Source organism: Schistocerca gregaria, chromosome 1 (assembly GCF_023897955.1).
Source record: "Schistocerca gregaria isolate iqSchGreg1 chromosome 1, iqSchGreg1.2, whole genome shotgun sequence".
Lineage (NCBI taxonomy): Eukaryota > Metazoa > Arthropoda > Insecta > Orthoptera > Acrididae > Schistocerca > Schistocerca gregaria.
In genome coordinates this window covers 205,649,331-205,673,268 of record NC_064920.1, presented here as the reverse complement: position 1 = coordinate 205,673,268, position 23,938 = coordinate 205,649,331, and the positions used below count along the sequence as shown (strand labels likewise).

At 45.1% G+C, this 23,938-nt stretch overlaps 1 protein-coding gene across 1 annotated transcript in view; it reads right to left on the bottom strand.

Annotated features, from left to right (window-relative positions):
- Window positions 1-23,938, bottom strand: part of LOC126336941 (G protein-coupled receptor kinase 1) — a 1,003,538-nt gene that overhangs the window by 189,184 nt on the left and 790,416 nt on the right. Inside the window, exon 3 of the mRNA XM_050001122.1 lies at window positions 1,598-1,671. Coding sequence (XP_049857079.1) covers window positions 1,598-1,671 — 74 coding nt within the window. The remainder of the gene's footprint in view (window positions 1-1,597; window positions 1,672-23,938) is intronic.

Here is a 23,938-nt window from a genome sequence, read left to right as displayed (position 1 = left end):
TTTACACTACTCGCCATTAAAACTGCTACACCACGAAGATGACGTGCTGCAGACGCGAAATTTAGCCGACAGGAAGAAGATGATGTGATATGCAAATGATTAGCTTTTCAGAGCATTCACACAAGGTTGGCGCCGGTGGCGACACCTACAACGTGCTGACAGGAGGAAAGTTTCCAACCGATTTCTCATACACAAACAGCAGTTGAGTGGCGTTGCCTGGTGAAACGTTGTTGTGATACCTCGTGTAAGGAGAAGAAATGCGTACCATCCGACTTCGATAAAGGCAGGATTGTAGCCTATCGCGATTGCGGTTTATCGTATCGCGACATTGCTGCTCGCGCTGGTCGAGATCCAATAACTGTTGGCAGAATATGGAATCGGTGGGTTCAGGAGGGTAATAGGGAGCGCCGTGCTGGATCCCAACGGCCTCGTATCGCAGTCGAGATGACAGGCATCTTATCTGCATGGCTGTAACGGATCGTGCAGCCATGTCTCGATTCCTGAGTCAACAGATGGGGACGTTTGCAAGACAACAACCATCTGGGCGAACAGTTCGACGACGTCTGCAGCAGCATGGACTATCAGGTCGGAGACCATGGCTGCGGTTACCCTTGACGCTGCATCACAAACAGGAGCGCCAGCGATGGTGTACTTACCGACGAACCTGGGTGCACGAATGGCAAAACGTCATTTTTTCGCATGAATCCAGGATCTGTTTACAGCATCATGATGGTCGCATCCGTGTTTGGCGACATCGCAGTGAACGCACATTGGAAGCGTGTATTCGTCATTGCCATACTGGCGTGTAACCCGGCGTGATGGTATGAGGTGCCATTGGTTCCACGTCTCGGTCACCTCTTGTTCGCATTGACGGCACTTTGAACAGTGGACGTTACATTTCAGATGTGTTACGACCCGTGGCTCTACCCTTCATTCGATCCCTGCGAAATCCTACATTTCAGCAGGATAATGCACGACCGCATGTTGCAGGTCCTGTACGGGCCTTTCTGGATACAGAAAATGTTCGACTGCTGCCCTGGCCAGCACATTCTCCAGATCTCTCACCAACTGAAAACGTCTGGTCAATGGTAAGTGAGCAGCTGGCTCGTCACAATACGCCAGTCACTACTCTGGATGAACTGTGGTATCGCGTTGAAGCTGCATGGGCAGCTGTACCTGTACACACCATCCAAGCTCTGTTTGACTCAATTCCCAGGGGTATCAAGGCAGAGGTGGTTGTTCTGGGTACTGATTTCTCAGGATCTTTGCACCCAAATTGCGTGAAAATGTAATCACATGTCAGTTCCAGTATAATATACTTGTCCAATGAATACCCGTTTATGATCTGCATTTCTTCTTGGTGTAGCAACTTTAATAGCCAGTAGTGTACTTCTGGAAGGGAATCATTAATAAATTTAACCAAGGTAGAACACCGGTGAAGACTGTGGAGGTGCCTGGATCGCCTCGACGGGAAACGCCGGCGACAGCGGAGGGGGACGAGTGCTCCACTGGAGGCTGGGCTTTAAATATTAATGCGGGAGGCGGCGCGGCGCGGCGGCTCATCGATAATGCAGCGGCGGCAGGTGGCGATACTCACTTCTTCGTAGAACTTGAGCTGCGGGATGGGCTCGTCCGCCACCGTCTCGCAGAACTCCTTGAATAACAGGTAGCCTGCAACAGAAAGGCCACGCGCACGGTCAGCGCCCTGCTGTGCGGCGGCTGCTGCTGCTGCTGCTGCTGCTGCTGCTGCTGCTGCTGCGTCTGATACGGGGCCCAGCACTAGGAGGGGCAGGACGCTGAGCGACCCATTCTTTGATCATCCTCACCGTTCCGACTATATTACTACTACTGTTGCAGCTGCAGCTGCTGCCCCGTTCACGCTGGTGCTGGCGCGAGTGCAAAAGACATTTATTATGTTCGTGAGAAGAACGAAAGATAATTTTCTTAAGAGCATAACTAGCCTGCTCCCAAAAGGCTATTTATTTTATTGGAGTATGCTGAACTTTGACTCAAATTCAGTTTCAATGCACGGCCATTCTCAGGTGAATCATTAATTCGTTTTGCAATTAATACCCGCCCTCTTCTTATGTATTTTATTTGTTCCGGATATGGCTCTGAGCACTACGCGACTTAAATTCTGACGTCATCAGTCTCCTAGAACTTAGAACTACTTAAACGTAACTAATTTAAGGACATCACACACATCCATGCCCGAGGCAGGATTCGAACCTGCGACCGTAGCGGTCGCGCGGTTCCAGACTGTAGCGCCTAGAACCGCTCGGCCACTTCGGCCGGCGTTCCGGATGTGTTTCGCCTTCCACTTTAAGGCATCCTTAAGAAATATAGAATGATACAGCTTTGAAATGTGGTCATTGTAGATTATAAAATAGTTCACGTATTATTTTTTACGTAAATAGATAAATGTAAATATCGTGGGACTAGGGCCTCCCGTCGGGTAGACCGTTCGCCGGGATCAAATGTTTCGATTTAACGCCACATCAGCGACTTGCACGACGATGGGGATGAAATGACGATGATAATTAGGACAACAACGGAGAAAATCTCCGACTCCAGCCGGGAATCGAACCCGGGCCCTTAGAATTGACATCCTGTCGCGCTGACCACTCAGCTATTTGGGGGCGGACACGTAAATAGATGTCGCGCAGTTTTTTGGCTGCCATCTGCGTTTCCTGTCGCACTGTAACTTCACTTATGAAACATAAGCACATTTTGATGGTACGAACTTTTTTCTTCACTATTTTCATGTTCTTCGCGCTAATTGCTGTCACTAGTTGTAGATATTTTACTGAAAGCTTTGATTTATTAAAGTCGTAACTAATGTGTGTTTTCTTTATGTCTCTTCCTGTTTGGTTGTTTGCGTTCATGTTGCAAACATAACGAAATGTACAGGAAAAGTAACATATGTTCATTTACGTTCTGTTTATATTTGTGTGTGTGTGTGTGTGTGTGTGTGTGTGTGTGTGTGTGTGTGTGTGTGTGTGGTTTTGATTTAAATCTTTTGTGCAGGATTCATCGACGAGTGAGTGTAAAGTGGATGGGTGGTATTATTAACAATCTTCCGTTGGAGTGTTACTCTATTATTTTATCTGCCCATGTAGACAGTGAGTTTTTTGTCATGTGTGCTTGATTGTTCTACAGGGTATTTTTTCTGCTTTGTTTTTTGTATGTGGTAATTTTCTTGCAGATTGGGAGGTGTTTTGTAATTGTTGATTCTAATTATTTTCACGTCATCTCCTCAATGGAGACTGGTTTGTGACTGTGTTCTCATAGGTGTTTCAACAAGGTGTCGGAATTTCTTTGGAGGAATGACAGCCAGCTCTTCCTCTATAGCCGAAACCCGAGAAGGTTGTTGGGCGCCGGGGTCTGGAGCGAAGTCACGGTCTGACTCATCCGAAGGGTCTCTGTTGATTCATCGTGCTTTTCAGAAGTTATTTCATTTAGACGACCAGTTCTGGCGTCTCGATACTATCTTCAGACCCCTACGCACTCCATTTGTAAACAATCACATACGTCGATACTTACATAACTGGAGGCATCAATATCTCTTTTCTGTGAATTCGTTTTGGTGTGTTTACTTCGAAGACTGCCCGCAGAGTTTTCGAAGCAAACACTCCAAAAACCAATTCACGGAATCCGGATACTAATGGCTCCACTTATGGAAGTAACGATATATGTAATTAGCTGTACACGGAGTGCACAGGGGCCTGCAGGCGTCATCAATGAATGGGGAAACTGTCGTCCAAATAATATAGTCTCTGAAATAAAAGAGCTGTTTGCCGATTTTTCTTAGGTAAACATCCCAAAGACGTTTCGTTGGGTCACGTCGGGGTTCTGGGCAGCTCAGTCCATTTCAGGAATTTTCATCTAGTGGTTGAAGCTCTTTGGTCTGTGTTCGTACGTTTCACATAAATTATTAATCTCAGGTATAGCCACAACAGTTTAGAAATCGTAATTTTTGCGTAAATATTTTGCCTACATGAAGTTGTATAGAGTTGCAGGTGACAAACTATAAAGAAAAACAGACACTATAAAAAATGGTTCAAATGGCTCTGAGCACTATGGGAATCAACGTTTGAGGTCATCAGTCGCCTAGAACCTAGAACTACTTAACTCACCTAAGACATCACACACATCCATGCTCGGAGCAGGATTTCAACCTGCGACTGAAGCGCCTAGAATCGCTCGACCACCGCGGCCGGCAGACACTATAAAATGTAATAAAGTAGAAAAACCACACTAGGTGGCTTGCGCAGTTTGGATGTAGATGTAGATGTAGAAGTAGAAGGTATGAGTACATAATCTTATGAGTTATTGAAAAATCTGTAATTATGATTTAGAAACTAATATTTAAATGTATTTAAACACTGAAGAACATTTCCTTATGTTTAACACCCCTAATAATAAAAAACAACTGATGCTGCTGTAGCTGTAGTGAAACTTTTGCTGAAACCGGATCCTACCCAAGAACATATATTATTCAGGAATTTTGTTGTTCACAAAGCATTGCATCGGGTGACAGAGAATGCATTTTTATTCTTTTACAAACAATCATCGCCTCTGAAATGTACCTCTAAAGTGCACTGTACACATCGCTGAAAAATGTGTTCGTATCCTTTATCATTTTGTCTTTTCTTAAGCTCAATAACGAGACCACACCCTAACCACCTCCTCCGTATCTCACTGTAGGCACTACACATGGTGTCAGATAATGTTCTACAGCCATTCGCCAAACCGAAACCCCTCCATCCCCTTGCCACAAGTTGCGTGGTTCATCAATCCAAATCATTCGCTTTCGGTCGTCCACGTTCCACTATTGCACCCCACTCCTTATAACTCCCTGCTGTGCCGCTAAGCAGTGTCAACATTTGGCGCGACGCGAGCGCCACCTGGGCCAACGAGACTGACTCGACGAGCCACTTACTGTCTGTCGCCTGTGGCGGGATAGCATATGTGCAGTGGACTCCGAGTTTGAAATGAACTCTCCTGGGCGTTCCGTTTCATACTGGCATTCGAATTTGGATTAACGCCCAGCTTGAATGGATCGCATTTTCTGGCGATACGTAAGTCGAGTTCGAATGCCGAAATGCCAGGCTGACAGATAATTGTTCATACTTAGCGACACTTCATCTAATATTACATTGGACGCTTGTTATTTCTGTTGACTAAAGTGTTTTAGGTAAAACCAGACAGGATGTGGACGTAGTACGAGATTTATAAGACTCGAGTTTCATGTTAAACCTTGATGTTATGAAAGATGAAGCCGCCTGGTAGAATTTTGCTCAGAGCATAATTTAATCGTCCTCCTCTTTTTTTTAAGAATCATGAAAGAAGTGTTATACGTATAACAGTCCTGGAGACACTGTAAAATTTCAGTCTGATTACATAATGGTAAAACACAGATTTCGGAAGCAGATTTTAAATTGTAATACATTTCCAGGGAGAGTTGTAGACTCTGGCCACAATTGATTTCTTATGAACCGTAGATTAAACTGAAGAAATTGCGAAAATGGTAGTAAACTAACGAGATGGGATCTGCATAGGTTGAAAGAACAAGAGGTTGTTGAGAGTTTCATAGGGAACATTATGCAACGATTCACTAGAACAGGGGAAAGGAATACAGCAGACGAGTCGGTAGCTTCGAGAGAGGAAATAGTGAAGACAACAGAGGATCAAATAGGTGAAAAAACAAGGGCTAATAGAAATCCTTGGATATCACAGGAGGTATTGAATTTAAATAATGGAAGGAAAAAATATACAAATGCTGCAAATAATGCAGGCGAAAGGGAATACAAACTTCTAAAATAATGACACCGACAGGAAGAGCAGGAATGGCTAGAGGACAAATGTACGGATTGAGAAGCATATTACACTAGGCGATCGCCGATAGGAAAATTAAAGTGGCCTTTGGAGAAAAGAAAAGCATGAATGTCAAGAACGCAGATGGGAAACCAATCCTAAGCAAAGAAGGGAATCTGAAATGTGGACGGAGTATCTATACAAGAGACATGAACTTGAAGGCAATATTATAGTACTGGAGGAGGACATAGACTACGGTGAGATGGGAGACATAATACTGGAAGAAGAATACGACTTAGCGCTGAAAGACCAGAGTCGAAACAGCCTCCTAGGAATAGACGACATCCCGTCAAAACTACTGACAGTCTTGGGAAAGCCAGTCATAATGAAACTATTCTAACTGGTGTGCATTATGTATAAGAAATACCCTCAAAGTTGAATGTAATAATTCCAACTCCAAAGAAAGCAGGAGAATATTAGCGAACTAACAGTTTAATAAATCACGGTTGAGCCGTGGCTTGCTCATGCTGTGCGCTGGATTTAACCTTCGTTGCGATTCTGTGTTTAGTCTCCCGCGGTTATCGCGATTATGCTGTTATCCTCTCCTTCCGCAGGTGGCACCAGCGGTGTGTATTGATATTCGCACCCTGGACCATCTTTGACCTGGCGCTTATAGTTTCCGGCTGGGCGGTGTGCGACCGGTCGGTCGGTTGGCGTGGAGCAGCGAGGAGTTCTCCGCGGGACGTAGTTTGGCCGGGGCCGCTGGCGGTCTCTATGCGGTGTCTTGAGTGTGTGGTGCTGTTCCCATAGCTATGAGGTCCGTGGCTCACCGACCCTGGACACGAAAGTTGAGTTTTGATTTAATCTATCAGCGATTCAAGACTGTTCACAATGTGTCGATCGGAGTTCGTTGTCGGCTGTTGGGATATTCCCGCCAGCAACAACGAGGTTTTCAAGTTGCAAAATTCTAGACACCCTCTGGCAGAGGTTCACTGTATTTGGTTGCCTTTCCTGTTGTCTGCCCTGGTAGTTGACGTAAATTTCAGGTAGTGTAGTTTCCTCATTGTGTTTTTGCTGTCCAGCACGGTGTGTAGTTTGACAGCTCAATGCATAATTGGTTGTGGGCGCCAAGATCTTCTACGTCGTTCCGTTGAATACCCTGTTGTGCCCTGGCCGGGTGAAGTGGAAGTTACCTTGTTGGTGGGTCCGTTGACTGTCGGTCGGTTGGGTTGTCGTCGCATCGTGAATGGTTGGCCCGACTGCCTGTCTCACCCAAGTGAGCATTAGTGTTTGAATTACAGGCAGACCCTCGGACATCTGAGCGCCCTTGGATGTACTGCCTTTTTTATTTTGTTCTTGCTGTTGGTACTTGTATGGCTTCTAGCCGATTTTTTTTTTTAATTTAAGGTTGTTTTGCCCTTATGGCGTAAGATTCTTTAGGCCTTCAGCATAATTTAAAGAACGGCTTCACATAAGACCTTTGGTATTCAAAAAAATTTAATGTTATGGAATTTTAAGTGTTACGTCTTCAGCCGATTTGAATTTAACTTGCTTGCTCGTGAAGTGCCTGATTCTTTGGGCCTTCAACCTAACTAAAGAACTGTTTTAAGATAAGGCTTTGCCTTTAAAATTTATGTTTTTGTTGAATTTTGCCTAATTAACAACTGTTTGACATGAGGCCTTTTTTTTTTAAATTTAATGTTGTTTATCCTCAACTGTTGGGCTTTCAGCCGATTTCTTGATTCAAATTCTGAAAATCTCAGGTTCATTGGGCCTTCAGCCGAAATAAAGAACTGTTGTAAGATAAGGGTCGCCTTTTAAATTTCTGATTATGCTTGCGTTTTAAGTTATTTGCCTTCACCCATTTTTAAATTAAAGTGGCTTTCAGCCGGTAATTAAGTCCCAAAGATTAAAGCTGTGTGTTTTAAAAATAATTGGGCTCTTGTAATGTTTGATCAAATAATAAAGTTGTATGTTCGAGTGTACCTGACAGCCCCTTATTTTGGCCCCTTTCCACAATTTAAACTACCTGTCCTGTCCTGCGGGTTTACCTGGGTGTCTCAACGGTTACAAAATACAAACAAGAATTCTTTACAGAAGTACGGGAAAACTCGTAGAAGACAATCGCGGGGAATATCAGTTTCGATTCCGGAGAAATGTAGGAACACACAAGCTAATACTGCCCTTACCACTTCTAGAAACCTACGTTTATAGACTCAATGAAAGCTTTTGCTACTGTTGACTGGAATACTCTCTTTGAAATTCTGAAGGAAAAAGGTGTGAAATACATGCAGGCTATTTACAACTTTTACAGAAACTAGGTGGCAGCCCAAGAGTAGAGGGGATGAGAGAGAAACGATGTTTGAGAAGGGGGCGAGACAGGGTTTAGCCTATCCCAGACGTTATTCAATGTGTAAATTGAGGGTACTGTAAAGAAAGCCATGGCATTATAATTCTTCCAGAAGCAGCAAGAGACTTGAAAGAGCAGCTTATAGGAATGGACAGCGTTTTGAAAAGAGGATATAAAATGAACGTCAACAAACGCAACACAAGGATAATGGAATGCAGTCGAATAAAATCAGGTGATGCTGAGGAGATTAGATTGGGAAGCGAAACACAAAGTAGTAGATGAGATTTGCTATTTGAGCAGTAAAATAACTGATGATAGCCAAAGTAGAGAGGATATACAATGTAGACTGGCAGTGGCAAGACACGCTTTTCTGAAGAAAAGAAATTTGTTAACATCGAACATAAAGTATTTGTATGGACTGTTGTCATTTATGGATGTGAAACATGGACGAGGTACAGTTTAGACAGGAAGACAATAGAAGCTCTTGAAATAGGTCGTTACAGAAAAATACAGAAGATTATATGGGTAGATGATGTTACTAATGAGGAGGTACTGCATAGAAATCGGGAGAAAAGACATTTGTGGCACAGCCTGACTAGAAGGAGGGGTCGGTTGACTGGACACACACACTGACGAATTTAGAACTGGAGGCAATTGGGGAGTAAAATTATCAGAGGGAGATCAAGATGTGGATATAGTACGCAGATTCAGAAAGGCATAGGTTGCAGTGGATATTCGGAGATGAAGACGCTTAGACAGGATAGAACAGCATAGAAAGCTCCATCGAACCAGTCTTCGGACTGAAGACCGAAACGACAACAAACAGTTTATTTACTTTTTTCCCATGCGTCTTGTTCGCATTTGCTTGCCCCTTATATTAGAAATTAAAATCCTCCACGCTATTTTTTGTCCGTGTGGAGGCTTATCTCAGGAACTGCTTTACGGTTGTTTTTTTAATAAACAGACTGACTCACAATGAAGAATTCTGTACAGAATTTATTACCGTCACATCAGACAAGTCGTCCGGCCTTAATTCTTAATAACAGCTGTGCGGCCGGGGCTGCGCGATTGTAGCAACAGAACTGTCGCTCAATATTCTTCGAATGACGACTCTCTGAGATTTCGCAAGAATAACGTCGCCTTTCTTTCAGTAATTCTCGTTTAAGTTCGCTAGACATCTCTCCCGTCCTTTCATAGGGATTGAACAGACCTGTTACAATCCAGCAACGTGTTTGTGTGTTCATTCGGCATAGATATTCCAAACGCTGGAGCCGCAGTATGGAATTAGTCACGTGAGCGTCCTGCATGCGATTTCCTTTCACTTCCCCAAAAGTCTGCCAATATATTCGATTCTTCCATTTGCCTTTCCTGATGCGGGTTCTACGTGTTCATCCCAACTGCTATCGCTTCTTACAATTAGTTCTACCCCTGAATATTTGTACGATGAAACGTGTCACATATGTTCGACATTATTAGGTCCTATCTCTCTGTTACACGCATTTATCCACTTCAAAAAAGACCTGCCAACTCTGACGTGACGTGACTAATGTAGGGTACCGTCGTCTATATTTGTTACAGTCGCCGTTGCATCGGCAAAATGAGGGAGTATCTTTCAGATCGCGTAAAGCGACGTAAGCGTCCGACTGGAACGACTGCCGCCGCAAGAAGCGACGTGTGCTGACGGATGGTGGCCGCTTTTCTTCCGGCAGCTTCCGTGCTATCGCTCGTACCTGGGGGCTGCAACACAGCCCAGGCGAGAAGACAGTGTCGTTCTCAGGGCGCGGTCACTCCCCTGTTCGCGGGCAATGCCTGTGTCATTAATCACTCTTCTTGCTGTCCCACCAGTGCGAGGGCGACACGTCAGCTCAAACCATCACACCAGCTGCGAGGGATCTGCTCTATGGTGCTGCCTTAACGACCGTGATCACGTGATCACAATATAGTCCGTTGATGAGAAAGGTGGTCCAGTAATCCATGGAAGGATGTCCGGTAGTCATGCAGTTGTTCAATTATTAGGAGTAATGTAACAGTTTTAGTTAACAATAGACAAATCGCCTTCAGTCACTAATCGTTATCTTTATTTCACTGCCTACACGAAGCATTTCGAGCCTTGGGGGCTTGTTTGAATAATTTTCATCATTTCTTCATATAAGTGCACTAATGGTCCGCCGGCCGCGGTGGCCGTGCGGTTCTGGCGCTGCAGTCCGGAACCGCGGGACTGCTACGGTCGCAGGTTCGAATCCTGCCTCGGGCATGGGCGTGTGTGATGTCCTTAGGTTAGTTAGGTTTAAGTAGTTCTAAGTTCTAGGGGACTTATGACCTAAGATGTTGAGTCCCATAGTGCTCAGAGCCATTTGAACCATTTGAACTACTGGCCCTTATTTCAGGAAATGATGCAAACTGATCAAGCATTTGAAGACGCCAGGACTCGAAATGCTTCGTGTCCGTACACCTAGAAAGACAACGTCGAATTTGATCCGATGATGGCATACGCAACCTGGGAGGTAGCAGATGTACTGATAGTGGTTTCGACGTCATCCGCCAACGCATAGCGCAGTGGCATAGCTACCACAACGCCATCTGTGTCCACTCTTTAATAAGGAATGCTCATAGCCAGATGGCTGAGTGTGTACAAAGATGCGAAACAAGCAGGCAACCTTGCCACAGAGACGCACTCGCACTTCCTACAGCCAACTGTGCGAGTTTGAAAGGGGTCAACGAGAACATTCTCACACGCGCGGACGGGATTCTGGGCGTCCACGTAGCACAAACGCCCGCCCTGATTGTCGTATCTTAAGGGCAGCAGTGGTGGATCGTAGAGCTACTACGGTACAAATAAGAGGGCCTGTGAGCCCAAACGTGTCAACATGTACTGTTGTGAACCGGTTATTAGCAGTGGGACTACAGGCACGCTCACTTCTATACCGGCTTCCACTCGTGCCATAGCGTCGACATGCAGGCCTGGACTGGTGCTGTCACAGGATCAACATGGCGCACCGTGCTCTTAAGCCATGGAAGCAGATTCTGCCCCAACGCAAGTGATGTTCATTTACACGAACTACGCAGATCTGGTACGCGCTGTCTCGTAGAGTGCGTTCTTCCAAAACACTGACCCCAGCTCAAGTCTTATGGTCTGAGGTGCGATAAGCTACAACTCTCTTTCACCTTTGTGTTTCTGGAGGTGACGCTAACCAGCGCTCCATACTTGCAGAATGTTGTTAGACCCGTCCTTTTGCCGCTCTTGCAACAGGAAAGTGATGTGTTGTTCCAGCTGAATAATGCTCCCCCACACATTGCCCGTGAAACTCAACGTGCTTTGAAACTTCCTGGCAGATTTAAGCTATGTGCCGGACTGAGACTCGAACTCGGGACCTTTGCCGCGAAAGGCAAAGGTCCCGAGTTCGAGTCTCGGTCCAGCACACAGTTTCAACCTGCCAGGAAGTTTCATAACACCGCACACTTCGCTGCAGAGTGAAAATCTCCTTCAGGAAACAATCCCTAGGCTGTGGCTAAGCCATGTCTCTGCAATATCCTTTCTTCCAGAAGTCCTAGTTCTGCAAGGTATGGAGGAGAGCTTCTGTGAAGTTTGGAAGGTAGGAGACGAGGTACTGGCGGAATTAAGGCCGTGAGGACGGGTCGTGAGTCGTGTTTGGGTAGCTCAGTTGGTAGAGCACTTGACCGCGAAAGGGAAAGGTCTCGACTCAGAGTCTCGGTCAGGCACACAGTTTTAATCTCCCAGGAAGTTTCATGTCACCGCACACTACGCTGCAGAGTGATAATCTCATTGTCAACGTGCTTTCTAAGACGTGCGGCAGCTTCTCCGTCCAGCAAGATCCGCACTTGTCTCCAATCAAGCACATGTGGTATGTGATGGGATGGAAAGCGACTTGTGCGACTCGTCAACCAACAACTGTTACAAAAATGCCGTGAAAAAGTCTGCCAGGCGTTGCATAACGTATCCCAGGCCAGTATTCGCCATTGTAAGGTCGACTGGCTGCCAGAGTCAGCGCCCGCATTGCCAACCCCGTTGAGGCTACAGCACATACTAATGTGGGTGTTTCAGCATGGGTCTATACCTGGCATCCAAGAACTGCCTGTGCCGTTTATCTGTAAATGTAATCATTTCATGTACTAGATACGCACTGTTGCGTGAACTGGAAACCTCTAAAAGGATGTACTATTTATTTCCGTCAGTATTCTTCAATAAAGATCACAATTAGTGTCTGAAGGTGGTTTGCCTTCTTTTTGTGAAAATGATGCAGTCGCAACGACAACGGTCGCAACAAAGGACAAAATTAAAATACAGTACAAAAATTTGTCGAGACTTGATATGTCGTGTATTAGGTTATTTCGCTGGCTAGACAGCGGGTAACTATGGTCGATTCGGCCAGTTATATTATTTTTATCTGTTACTTATCACTTCTTCCGTCCTGGCAGTGCTTGTAAATGTTAAAGATGCCGAGTTGCACCACTGTTCTGAGCCCATATTAAATTGTACATCTCTCCAATAACTGAACGGGTTTGTCAGTGACATCAGAGGAAGGCAGGGCCCTACCACCTCCAATAGAGTCCTACCTAACAAAGCACTGTGCTATCGAACCAACTTTCACTTTGATCACTGAACGAATGAGTGCGTTACGTTTGCTTGGAACGATTTAGCAAGCCGCGAGTAAAGCAAAACTATTCTGAGCTGTGTTTCTTCGAGCACCGTAGTGCTTCCCCAGCATGATCGTATCGGGAGGTGCGTTACATGCTCTCATGTGGCGAGAAGTGCGAACGCTTAATGCACCCAAGAACGCTGTCGAATGTGATTGTGTTGGTGGTCTAGGAGGCATAATGTTGCATGCGCGTATTGACCTCCAAATGTTTGAATACGGTACACTCACCGGTAAGCGTTATTGTGATGATGTACTCCTGGAACACTGTGCCTCATCTCAGGAGTGCATTCTGCCTGCACTTAATTTTAGCGATGACAATGAGCGACCACCTTCTACAGCGCAGGTGTAATATATTCAGCAAATGTCCTGCGTTGTCCGTTGCCCCGACGTGTAGGATGCCTTCGAGAGGCGTACTGCAGCACAGTTCTCCTTACTAACTTTGCGACCATAATGGCGCTAAAGTAACCACATCTCGCCTTTTGTAATGTCCACGAGACCATCATTACTCGCGGTAACTTCCGTGTAATGATTGTCTTTGAAAAAAAAAAGTGTCATTCCTGCTCCATTCATTGCGTATTTCCTCCAATTACCTTCTGTACAGTACTGTACTGCAGCAATTATTTCTATGTGCAGTCCAAGTATCATCAAACTATCGTTGTTCCATTTTACGACGTTCGAGATCCACACATCTTGCTATTTTACGTTTGTGGCTGTTTTCTGTGATTCACTACCATTCATGTAATCGAAAAACAATGAGACTGAACACCTATTTTTTCCGCAGTATGATACATTTGTTTTCTCTCTCTCTCTCTCTCTCTCTCTCTCTTTCTCTCTCTATCACACACACACACACACACACACACACACACACACACATCCTGTCTCGGGCATGGATGTGTGTGATGTCCTTAGGTTAGTTATGTGTAAGTATTTCTAAGTTCTAAGGAACTGATGACCTCCGACGTCCAATATTGCTCAGAACCATTTTGAACCACAAACGCGCCAGCTTCTGTAGGATGAGCAGAGAGGCGTGTGCTTCTAGATCGCTGTTTACGAGATCCATGTCAAGTCCCACAGAGGGGGTTCCCGTCTTCCACGAATATCGTATTACGCGGACATTAAACGGTCAATAATTATACAACACAGTGCTGTCATCGATATAAGTATACAGTTATCTGCATGTGCACAAAGCCTCTTCTTGAAAACTGGTGTGACCTGCGCCTTGTTCCAATGGCTTGGAACGCTTCCACAGTTCTGCGACCTTTGATTAACTGCTACTGAAAAGGGAACATATTCCTTTGTTCATGTCATAGCAGTTGGAAGTAGGCTGTTTAGGTTTTTATGTTGGTAACGCCACGAAGCGCTCTGTATGAAATCACTGACTGTGCTGTGTGCGGTCTGTGGCTAGTTTGCATTGTTGGAATATTCTAGTGTTGGGCAGTTGGGCAGTTGGACGTTAACAGCGCGTACCGTTGCGCAGTTGGAGGTGAGCCGCCAGCAGGGGTGGATGTGGGGAGAGATGGCGGACTTTTGAGAGCGGATGAGCTGGACGTGTGTCCATCAGAGAGAGTAAATTTGTAAGACTGGATGCCATGAACTGATTATATAAGTAATGACTTTTGAACACTATAAGGTAAATATATTGTTTGTTCTCTATCAAAATCTTTCATTTGCTAACTGTGCCTATCAGTAGTTAGTGCCTTCAGTAGTTAGAATCTTTTATTTAGCTGGCAGTAGTGAAGCTCGCTGTATTGCAGTAATTCGAGTAACGAAGATTTTTGTGATGTAAGTGACACATGAAAGGTATAGGTTATTGTTAATCAGGGCCATTCTTTTGTAGAGATTTTTGAAAGTCAGATTGAGTTGCGCTAAAACTATTGTGTGTCAGTTTAAGCACACTCATTTATAATTTTTCTAAGGGGACGTTTCACAGTGAGAGAAATGTGTACAGCCAGCTTTTTCAATCCCCTTTCACGAAAATTTTGTCACCACATATCACAACACGAGCAACTCGCTGTCGAAGCTACAAATAGCTAGAAGTAACAATAACGTGACTCGGCTTGCGCTGTACCTAAACGTTTTACGTACCGCTGCGGAGGCGTTTGCTAACTCATTGTGCAACTATGTTGTTGTGCCTAATTTTCTTTGGCTCTATTGGGTGTAGGTCTTTCCGTATAGATTAAGTCGATAGAATCAAGCACTGACAGAAAATATTCACCGTCGTGCGCTGGCGTTGTGACTAACTTCTCTCTAACATGCGATGGTAAAGTACTTTTCGAAAATTTTAACACGCCTACCTGCGATAATGGGTTCGTCCAGTAGCGTGTCTTGTTCAGGTATTTTTCGAAGTATTCACGTAAGCTACCCTATTTGCCATTGAATGGTGCGGGGTTGAAAACCCCGCGTCTGAGTCTTTCTTGCGCTGCCTCAGACCCGTACTTGTTGAGGAAAGCTTGTTCAAATTCGATATATGGTAAGTGGTGCAACGTTCGGCCACTTCAGTTGCCCATAAACGATTGTCACCTTGCATATATCCCAAGACAAATCTGCTTTTCTGTGCTTCCGTCCAGTTGCGTGGAAATACACGACGAAAAGTACTGATAAATACTATGGGATTCATTCTTTTTCCCTGCGATAATGAATGTAGGAAACGTTGTCTCAGCAAACCATCATCTGCAAAAATAGTTGATAAACTCGTGGCATTTTCGGTAGTATTTAAGTTGTTACTGAAGTTATCTGTAATTCCGGTTTGTAATTGTTCAGGTATCGCAGTTATGGGTATGTTTACACTTTTGACTCTACAACTGTCACTGGTACCTGTTGTGGGACTCGTGGTAATTTGTGGATAAATACCGACATGTTGTGGTTTGTTCACTTTAGCCTGTGTATTATTTACGTGCATATTTCGGGATCCGCTAGTATTTTCTTCTAAAAGATTGCGGATCCTATCTTCCGCGGCTTATTACCGTTATCTAACGTACCTGCTTCAGATTGAGTAATGATATCATTCAGATTTTTATTGATCTATCTCTCCTTACAACATGCCGAGTCGACTTCTAATGTTACTGTCCTTAAAGGAAGCTCTTCTATAGACAGGGGTACACTTTCATAGTCTTAATTCAGCTTGTTAAGTACAGTGGTTACCTTTTTTACTGTCGAACACAACTTCTTTTGTGTGGGTTCAATGTTTGCGTCTGTGACTTGCTTTATCTGTTGCTCCACTAGATCATGGTGGTCGTTAAAAGAATCTCCCTGCTGTCTTAACTCCGTAGTATCACCGTTAACTTCAGTAAATACTTCACGCTTTACTTGCTTTTTCATATCATTCAATTTTTCGTGTACTTCAGTGTAAAGTTTCTGGGCAAGTCATTGAATTTCTCTGAGATCGTGTCTTGCAAATCCTCGAATACTTGTTTTTGTTTCATTATATTTCGATCATGACTGACGGTGTTCACATTGTGTGTCAATTTATCAATTTTGGTATTCATATCTTGCTTTTATCACTGAAATTTGTGTTGATGCAACCTAATTTCGTGTTTATGTTAGGTAATAACTGCCGTAGCAGTGCGTCAGTTGTACTACTGTGGTAGCTGTCAACTGCACCTTTCTAGTTAATGTCTGTGTTGTGACTAAGTGGTGTTTGTAACGTGTTGTCAAAATTCATATTTGAATCGCTCTCCAATGTTTCATTCATTAGCGGTATGTCGCTATGGGAGATGCGTGACATTGTCTCGTCAGTTATAAACATTGTGTCGTCAATGTTATTCTGCTGTGAGCTATCATTTGTCACACCTGCGACACTCATCTCAGATCTACTTACACTTTCTGCAATAGGAATACATGGCGCCTGAACTTCCACTAGCACTTCTGAAAGAAAGGATACTGCGGAGACATGGCTTAGCCACAGCCTGGGGGATGTTTCCAGAATGAGATTTTCACTCTGCAGCGGAGTGTGCGCTGATATGAAACTTCCTGGCAGATTAAAACTGTGTGCCCGACCGAGACTCGAACTCGGGACCTGGTAGAGCACTTGCCCACGAAAGGCAAAGGTCCCGAGTTCGAGTCTCGGTCGGGCACACAGTTTTAATCTGCCAGGAAGTCTCATATCAGCGCACACTCCGCTGCAGAGTGAAAATCTCATTCTGGAAACATCCCCCAGGCTGTGGCTAAGCCATGTCTCCGCAGTATCCTTTCTTTCAGAAGTGCTAGTTCTGCAAGATTCGCAGAAGAGCTTCTGTAAAGTTTGAAAGGTAGGAGACGGATACTGGCAGAAGTAAAGCTGTGAGTACCAGACGTGAGTCGTGCTTCGGTAGCTCAGTTGGTAGAGCACTTGCCCGCGAAAGGCAAAGGTCCCGAGTTCGAGTCTCGGTCGGGCACACAGTTTTAATCTGCCAGGAAGTTTCATATCAGCGCACACTCCGCTGCAGAGTGAAAATCTCATTCTGGACACTTGACTGTGGTTTGCAGGGTGCAGACGCAGATAAGCGCACGCTTACGACGCAGCCTCGTGGCTCTCTCACTGTCTTGTTGGCCTCTTTATAAGTTACGATTGTGCTGTTCTCACAGCCGGTCGCTGGTGGAGACCACGCTAATCTCGGATTAATTTGAAGCTGCAGCATGTATGAGAGCCTTAAATTCCATACATATGTGATTCGTTGAAACTATGAATGCCAAGTAGGTAATGAAATTTCAAATTCCATACACCACGATTATCTTGTGCCTGAATACTTCAATTTGAGAATGACTACATTCTTTCTATAAAGGAATGTCGATTATCTCTAATTATGCTATTTCTTTTCCTGTTTGCGATCTGAAAACTAATGTCTTTCATTAGTTTGAAGACACTATTACTTTTAAAAGTAGGGCTGCTTCGGTATCACGGGGATCCGGGTTCGATTTTCGGCCTGATCGCGCATTTCCTCCAGCCTGGGACTGGACTTTTGTGTTGTCCTCATTATTTCATCATCAGTAGGGAAAGTGGCGAGATTGGGCAGTGAAAAGATTGGGAATTTGTACCGGCGCTGATAATCACGCAGTTGAGAACCCCACAAACCAAATACGACAATATCACCTTTTAGAAGTATTTCAGTCCTTAATGTTCTTTACCGCTCGCCCTTAACATTATGTCTTCTAGCTGTTTCATTTGTGAAAAAAAAAGAAGCCTCAACTTTCCACCACACCGTACGTTTCACAAAATTCCTCTTTATTACCAACATACACAGAGTTATCTTTTAGTAGGCTGGACTGCAATGTACTGTTTTTCCTTTGACGCACCAAACACACTCGACGAAGAGAGTTCGCTTCCTTGAAATGTTATTTCTGCTACATGCTGAGGTGACAAAAGACACGGGATACGTCCTAATATCGCATCGGACCTCCTTTTGTCCGTCGTAGTATGGACTCAACAGGTCGTTGGAAGTCGCCTGCAGAAATATTAAGCCATGCTGCCTCTAAGCCGTCCATACTTGCGTAAGTGTTGCCTGTGCAGGGGTTTGTGCACGAACTGATCTGTCGATTATGTCCTATAATATTCGACGGGATTAATATCGGGCGATCTGGATGACCATATCATTCGCTGAAATTATCCAGAATGTTCTTCAAACCAATCGAACGATTGTGGTCCGGTGACAAGACAACGTTGTTTGTTAACTTCATAAATGGCCTCCAATGCACTGCCCTTTTGTACCTGGTGCACGCCACACTACCGCCATCTCTATGTGCATATCGCTATCGCATGACTTCAGTCAGCTCAGTGTCGATAGCAACGGATTTTTTCCTAAAAAATCTCTCTTACACACAAAAGCGTAATTTTTTCTTGCCGCTTTTTAAAGCTTTGTTGCGCGTATGTTTGACAGCGAATCACGATGCAGCTTCACGCATTTCCACAGCGCATACGAATGAGGAGAGCACACTGGTGGACTGGAGACCACAAGTGTCCAACAGATTTCTGTATCTGCATACACACTCCGCAACCCAGTATACGTGGCTCTGAGCACTATGGGACTTAACATCTATGGTCATCAGTCCCCTAGAACTTAGAACTACTTAAACCTAACTAACCTAAGGACATCACACAACACCCAGCCATCACGAGGCACAGAAAATCCCTGACCCCGCCGGGAATCGAACCCGGGAACCCGGGTGGGAAGCGAGAACGCTACCGCACGACCATGAGATGTGGGCACTCAGTATACAGTCGTTTTGCTTTTCCACTCGCGTACTGCCCGAGGAAAAAGTGACTGTCTACATGTCTGTAACGTTCGTTTCGCTACCTTGTTCTCAAGGTCCCGTCGCGAGATACAGGATGGTGGTAGCCTAACAGTCGCACCGTCTTCTTCAAATACTGATTCTCTAAATTTACCCAACAGGATATCGCAAGGCGTCAGTCGTCTTCGTTTCAAAAATTCGCATTTCAGTTTCTCGAAAATTTCTTTTACATTTTTGTATGGGCTATACGATCCTATCAGAGCGTTTTTGAGGTCGTTCGATGTCTACTGTCATGCCTACCTGGCAAGGACGCCAGACACCAAAAATGATCGCAAAAGCATATTGTATGTGATTTCCTTTACAGACACGTTTTCCCAAAACTCTTGAGACAAAGTCTTCCATTTGTCCTCCGTAATACTGGTTTTACGTTGCCGCCCACTTCATATCGCTTGCTAGTATTAAACCTAAATACGATGTAAAAAAAATCGCAACACCTAGGAGGAGTTCCGCTGCATAAACGAAGGTTTGTACGCGCGATTCTACATCTGAAAGACGACGGCTATTCAAATTTCGCACCAGTCACATAAGAGTGGCGCTAGTCATGAGAATGCAAATCAGACTTGTTTCAGACACGCTGTAACCGTCGTGATGATGTTAGTCAAGCCATTATCAGCACCTTACTGGGTTTGAACGAGGTCGTGGAATAGGGTTACGAGAAGCTGGACGCTCGTTCTGCGATAGTGCAGGAACACTTGTCAGGAATGTTGCTGGCAGTGGTGCCCACGAGAATGTACGGTCCCAAGACGACCTGGCTGTGGACGGTCCCGTGGCACTACCAAATGGGAAGACGCTGTGCTCGGCCTAGGGCTCTCGCACAAGGTAGTGCATTTGCAACAGCTATTTGAGCAGCAGTTGGCACCACACTGACGCAACGAACTGGTAGAGATGGGTTACTTCGAGGACAGCTCCGAGCCGGACCGTCTGTAGCGTGCTTTCCTCTGACCCCAAACCACCGTCATTTGCGACCTTAGTGATGTCAAGCGAAAGTCATTGGAAGGCAGGGTGGAGACCTACTGTGTTCTGATAGAATTTGCTTCTGCATCGGTGCCGGTGACTGCCGTGTGTTGGTTACAAGTAGGACAGGTGAACGCCTACAGGCAACCTGTCTGCGTGCTAGACACATTGGACCTACACGTGTAGTTACGGTCTTGCTGCGATTTCGTATGGCAGGAGGAACATCGTCGTGATTGCCCCAAAATTTGTACGTCAATCCGATGATTCGAGCTGTCGTCCCGCCATTCATGAACAGCATTCCAGAGGGTGTTCCCCAACAGATGAAAGCTCGCCGCGTACCGCTGTTGTAGCACCACATGCCCGCCGGCCGCTGTGACCGAGCGGTTCTAGGCGCTCCAGTCTAGAACGGCGTGACCGCTACGGTCGCAGGTTCGAATCCTGCTTCGGGCATGGCTGTGTGTGTGATGTCCTTAGGTTAGTTAGGTTTAAGTAGTTCTAAGTTCTAGGCGACTGATGACCTCAGAAGTTAAGTCCCAAAGTGCTCAGAGCCATGTGAGCCATTTTATAAATCCACCCAGGCAATGCATAGAGCTGTCGGATGTATGAAACTATCTGGTCTGATGACACGATTAGAAAAAAAAAATACGTTAAGACAATCAGATTAGACGGAATAGCATCTACACGATGTAGGAGAAAGACATAGAAGGATATACGATCTTTTGTTCGATTCATGTCTTGTTGGCCGACCAGAGTGGCCGAGCGGTTCTGGGGTGTCCTTAGGTTTAAGTAGTTCTAAGTTCTAGTGGACTGATGACCTCAGAAGTTAAGTCCCACAGTGCTCAGGGCCTTTGAACCATTTTTGAACCACATGCTCTATACAGCAGGGTTCCCAAACTGGCGGTAACTACCACCTGAGGGGTAAAAAGAAGTTTTCTGAAGGGTACAAAGTAAACGATTCCATCCTGCTTCAGCCACAAAACTATTATTATCACAATTTTGAAAGGCTAATACTGATTATACAAGCTATCAATAAATGCTTTTTCTCAATCAGTAACATTAACGTTATGGGGGTTACAGGTTCCTCTCATAGTCTACCCACCACACACATAGTTGTGCTTTGTCCCGTACATCGCTGATGATAAAAGTGAGACATATACGTAACAAATGCTAAATATCTCAAGAAAATATCTTCTCCAAGTTGTAGATAGTACCTGCAGAAGTCCAGAAATTGCTTCATTACTCGCTTCGAGACAGATAAATGAATTAATTGAGAGCACTGCACAGCAGTAACTGCATGAAGTTTACTATAGTGCTGCACACAGTATTATTATTAGTGGCTGCGGTCAGACACAAAGCATTAAGAGCCAAAGTGTTCCAACTTCTGTCAGTTCAGGAGTAAGTCGTGAAGCAGTCACGTTATTTACGATCAGTAAGTAAAAAAATGGTAGGTTCAAATGGCTCTGAGCACTATGGGACTCAACTGCTGTAGTCATTAGTCCCCTAGAACTACTTAAACCTAACTAACCTAAGGACATTACACACATCCATGCCCGAGGCAGGATTCGAACCTGCGACCTTAGCAGTCGCACGGTTCCGGACTGCGCGCCTTGAACCGCGAGACCACCGCGGCCAGCAGTAAATATAGAGCACACATTTTAACTGGGATTGCAGTGTGCAGGTCAAGCAAGTGCCGCAATGTACAGGATTAATGCAGGGCAAGTAGCGTCTAGCCTCGCTGTTAGCTTTTATTACCTGAGAAGAAGTTGTGGGTAGCACTTTTGACGTACCACAAATTCCTTTGTCATTCATTCTAATACCCCCCACCCCCCCCCCCCCCCACACACACACACTCCCCAAACACACACACACACACACACACACACACACACACACACACACACACACACCAAGCTACATTTTAAAAACAAAAGTGTTACAAGAAAAGCCTTTCATTCTACAACGGAATTAGGTGTTAAAGTTGGTGATAGTGTGCGGTAGGGGGAGGGGGGGGGGCAACAGGCGCAAATGGGAGAGGGCGGGGATACCACCTAATGTTTGACTGCACTCAGGGCTGATGGTCTAAGAAATGTTGGGAACCACTTCACTACAGTGTGTCGATAATATTGCTTTAACCTGGTCGATCATCAAACTTCTCTCCAATGGAGCATAAAGTTCGGGAATACTTTCAATTATTTATTGCACAAGAACTAAACATTTTACACGTGGCATACATATTGCATTTTGAAGAGAAACGCAGACTTTTTTCTTACAGACATTGGATTTGCGAATCATGAGTGGCCCTGCAGACCTCAATACGGCAATCGAATTCTTGCTATACCCGTCCCAGCATGGCATCGTCGACTGTGGCAGTCGCTTCCCGTATTCTCTCCCGGTGCTCTGCTACATCACGTTCAAATGGCTTTGAGCACTATGGGACTCAACTGCTGTGGTCATTAGTCCCCTAGAACTTAGAACTACTTAAACCTAACTAACCTAAGGACATCACACACATCCATGCCCGAGGCAGGATTCGAACCTGCGACCGTAGCAGTCCCGCGGTTCCGGACTGCGCACCTAGAACCACTAGACCACCGCGGCCGGCCTACATCACGTGGTAGAGGCGGTACATACACCACATCTTTAATGTGTCCCCACAGAAAAAAGTCACACGGAGTGAGATCTGGTGCTCGGGAAGGCTACTTCATGAAACGGCTGCCGCTTCTGTAGCACGGCAGATCCATCGATGCGGCTGCTACGTGTTCAGGTACCCATGAGCTCCACGATGAAAATGAGGTGGAACCCCATCCTGCTGAAAGGTCACGAAGAGTCCGATTGCATTTAAGGCATCAACCATTGTTGCAATATGTCCAAGTAGGAATATCCAGTGACAGTGCTCTTGGCGAAGAAGAATGGCACGTACAGTTTTCAACGTGCCAAAGCACAAACAACTTTTACCTTTGGAGAATCACGCTCAAATCCCACGGATTCGTGTGATGCTTGTGATGCTTTGTACCCCAGATTCGACGATTATGAGTGTTCACTTTCCCATTAGTGTGATAAGTGGCTTCGTCGCAAAAAATTAAGCAATCAACAATGCCATCCGCATCCTCATTCAATTGTTTCAACTGCGAACAAAACTCAAAACGCTTGTTTTTGTCGCCGTCATTGAGCTTCTGCACTAGCTCCATTTGAATAGTTTCATAGACAGCTTCTGTCGCAAGATTTCCACACACTCATCGGAGCCATTTCGAGTTCGCGGGACGCACGACGCACCCATTTTTTTGGACTCCTTATGAATGTCTCTCGTACGCGCTCCACATTCACTTCACTCACACTGGGACGTCCATTTCTCTTTGCCAGGCACAAGCAACCCGCCGTAACGAATTTGTTGTACCAGTGGTAAATGGCCTTCCTTGTTGGTGGCTTCTTACCGTACTTGGTTCTAATCATCAACTGAACAGCTGTAGCAAACTTGTTTTTATCGAACTCCAACACACAGAAAGCTCGCTCCGCACCTGGACTCACCATGTTTGCGACTAGCGTTATCGGGAAATTACTCAACTACGGCGGTATACATGGAAAAAAAAACCTTTCAGGATTTCTCTTCAAAATGACATATGTATGATATCTGTAGAATGTTTGGCTCTTGTGCAATAAATAATTCAAAATGTTCCCGGACAGTATGTACACCCTGTATATGGGACATCATCTGACAACTCCTGCGTCATCCAGAAAGAGTATCAACCATCCCTGGAACACCATCCCACAAACTGACATACAGCACCTGTGCAACACAGTGCTTGTTCGTTTGCGTGCTTGCATTTAACAATCTGGCGTTTACAACGGTTATTAATGTACCAGCATTTCTTATCTCACGCTTACGTTAACATGT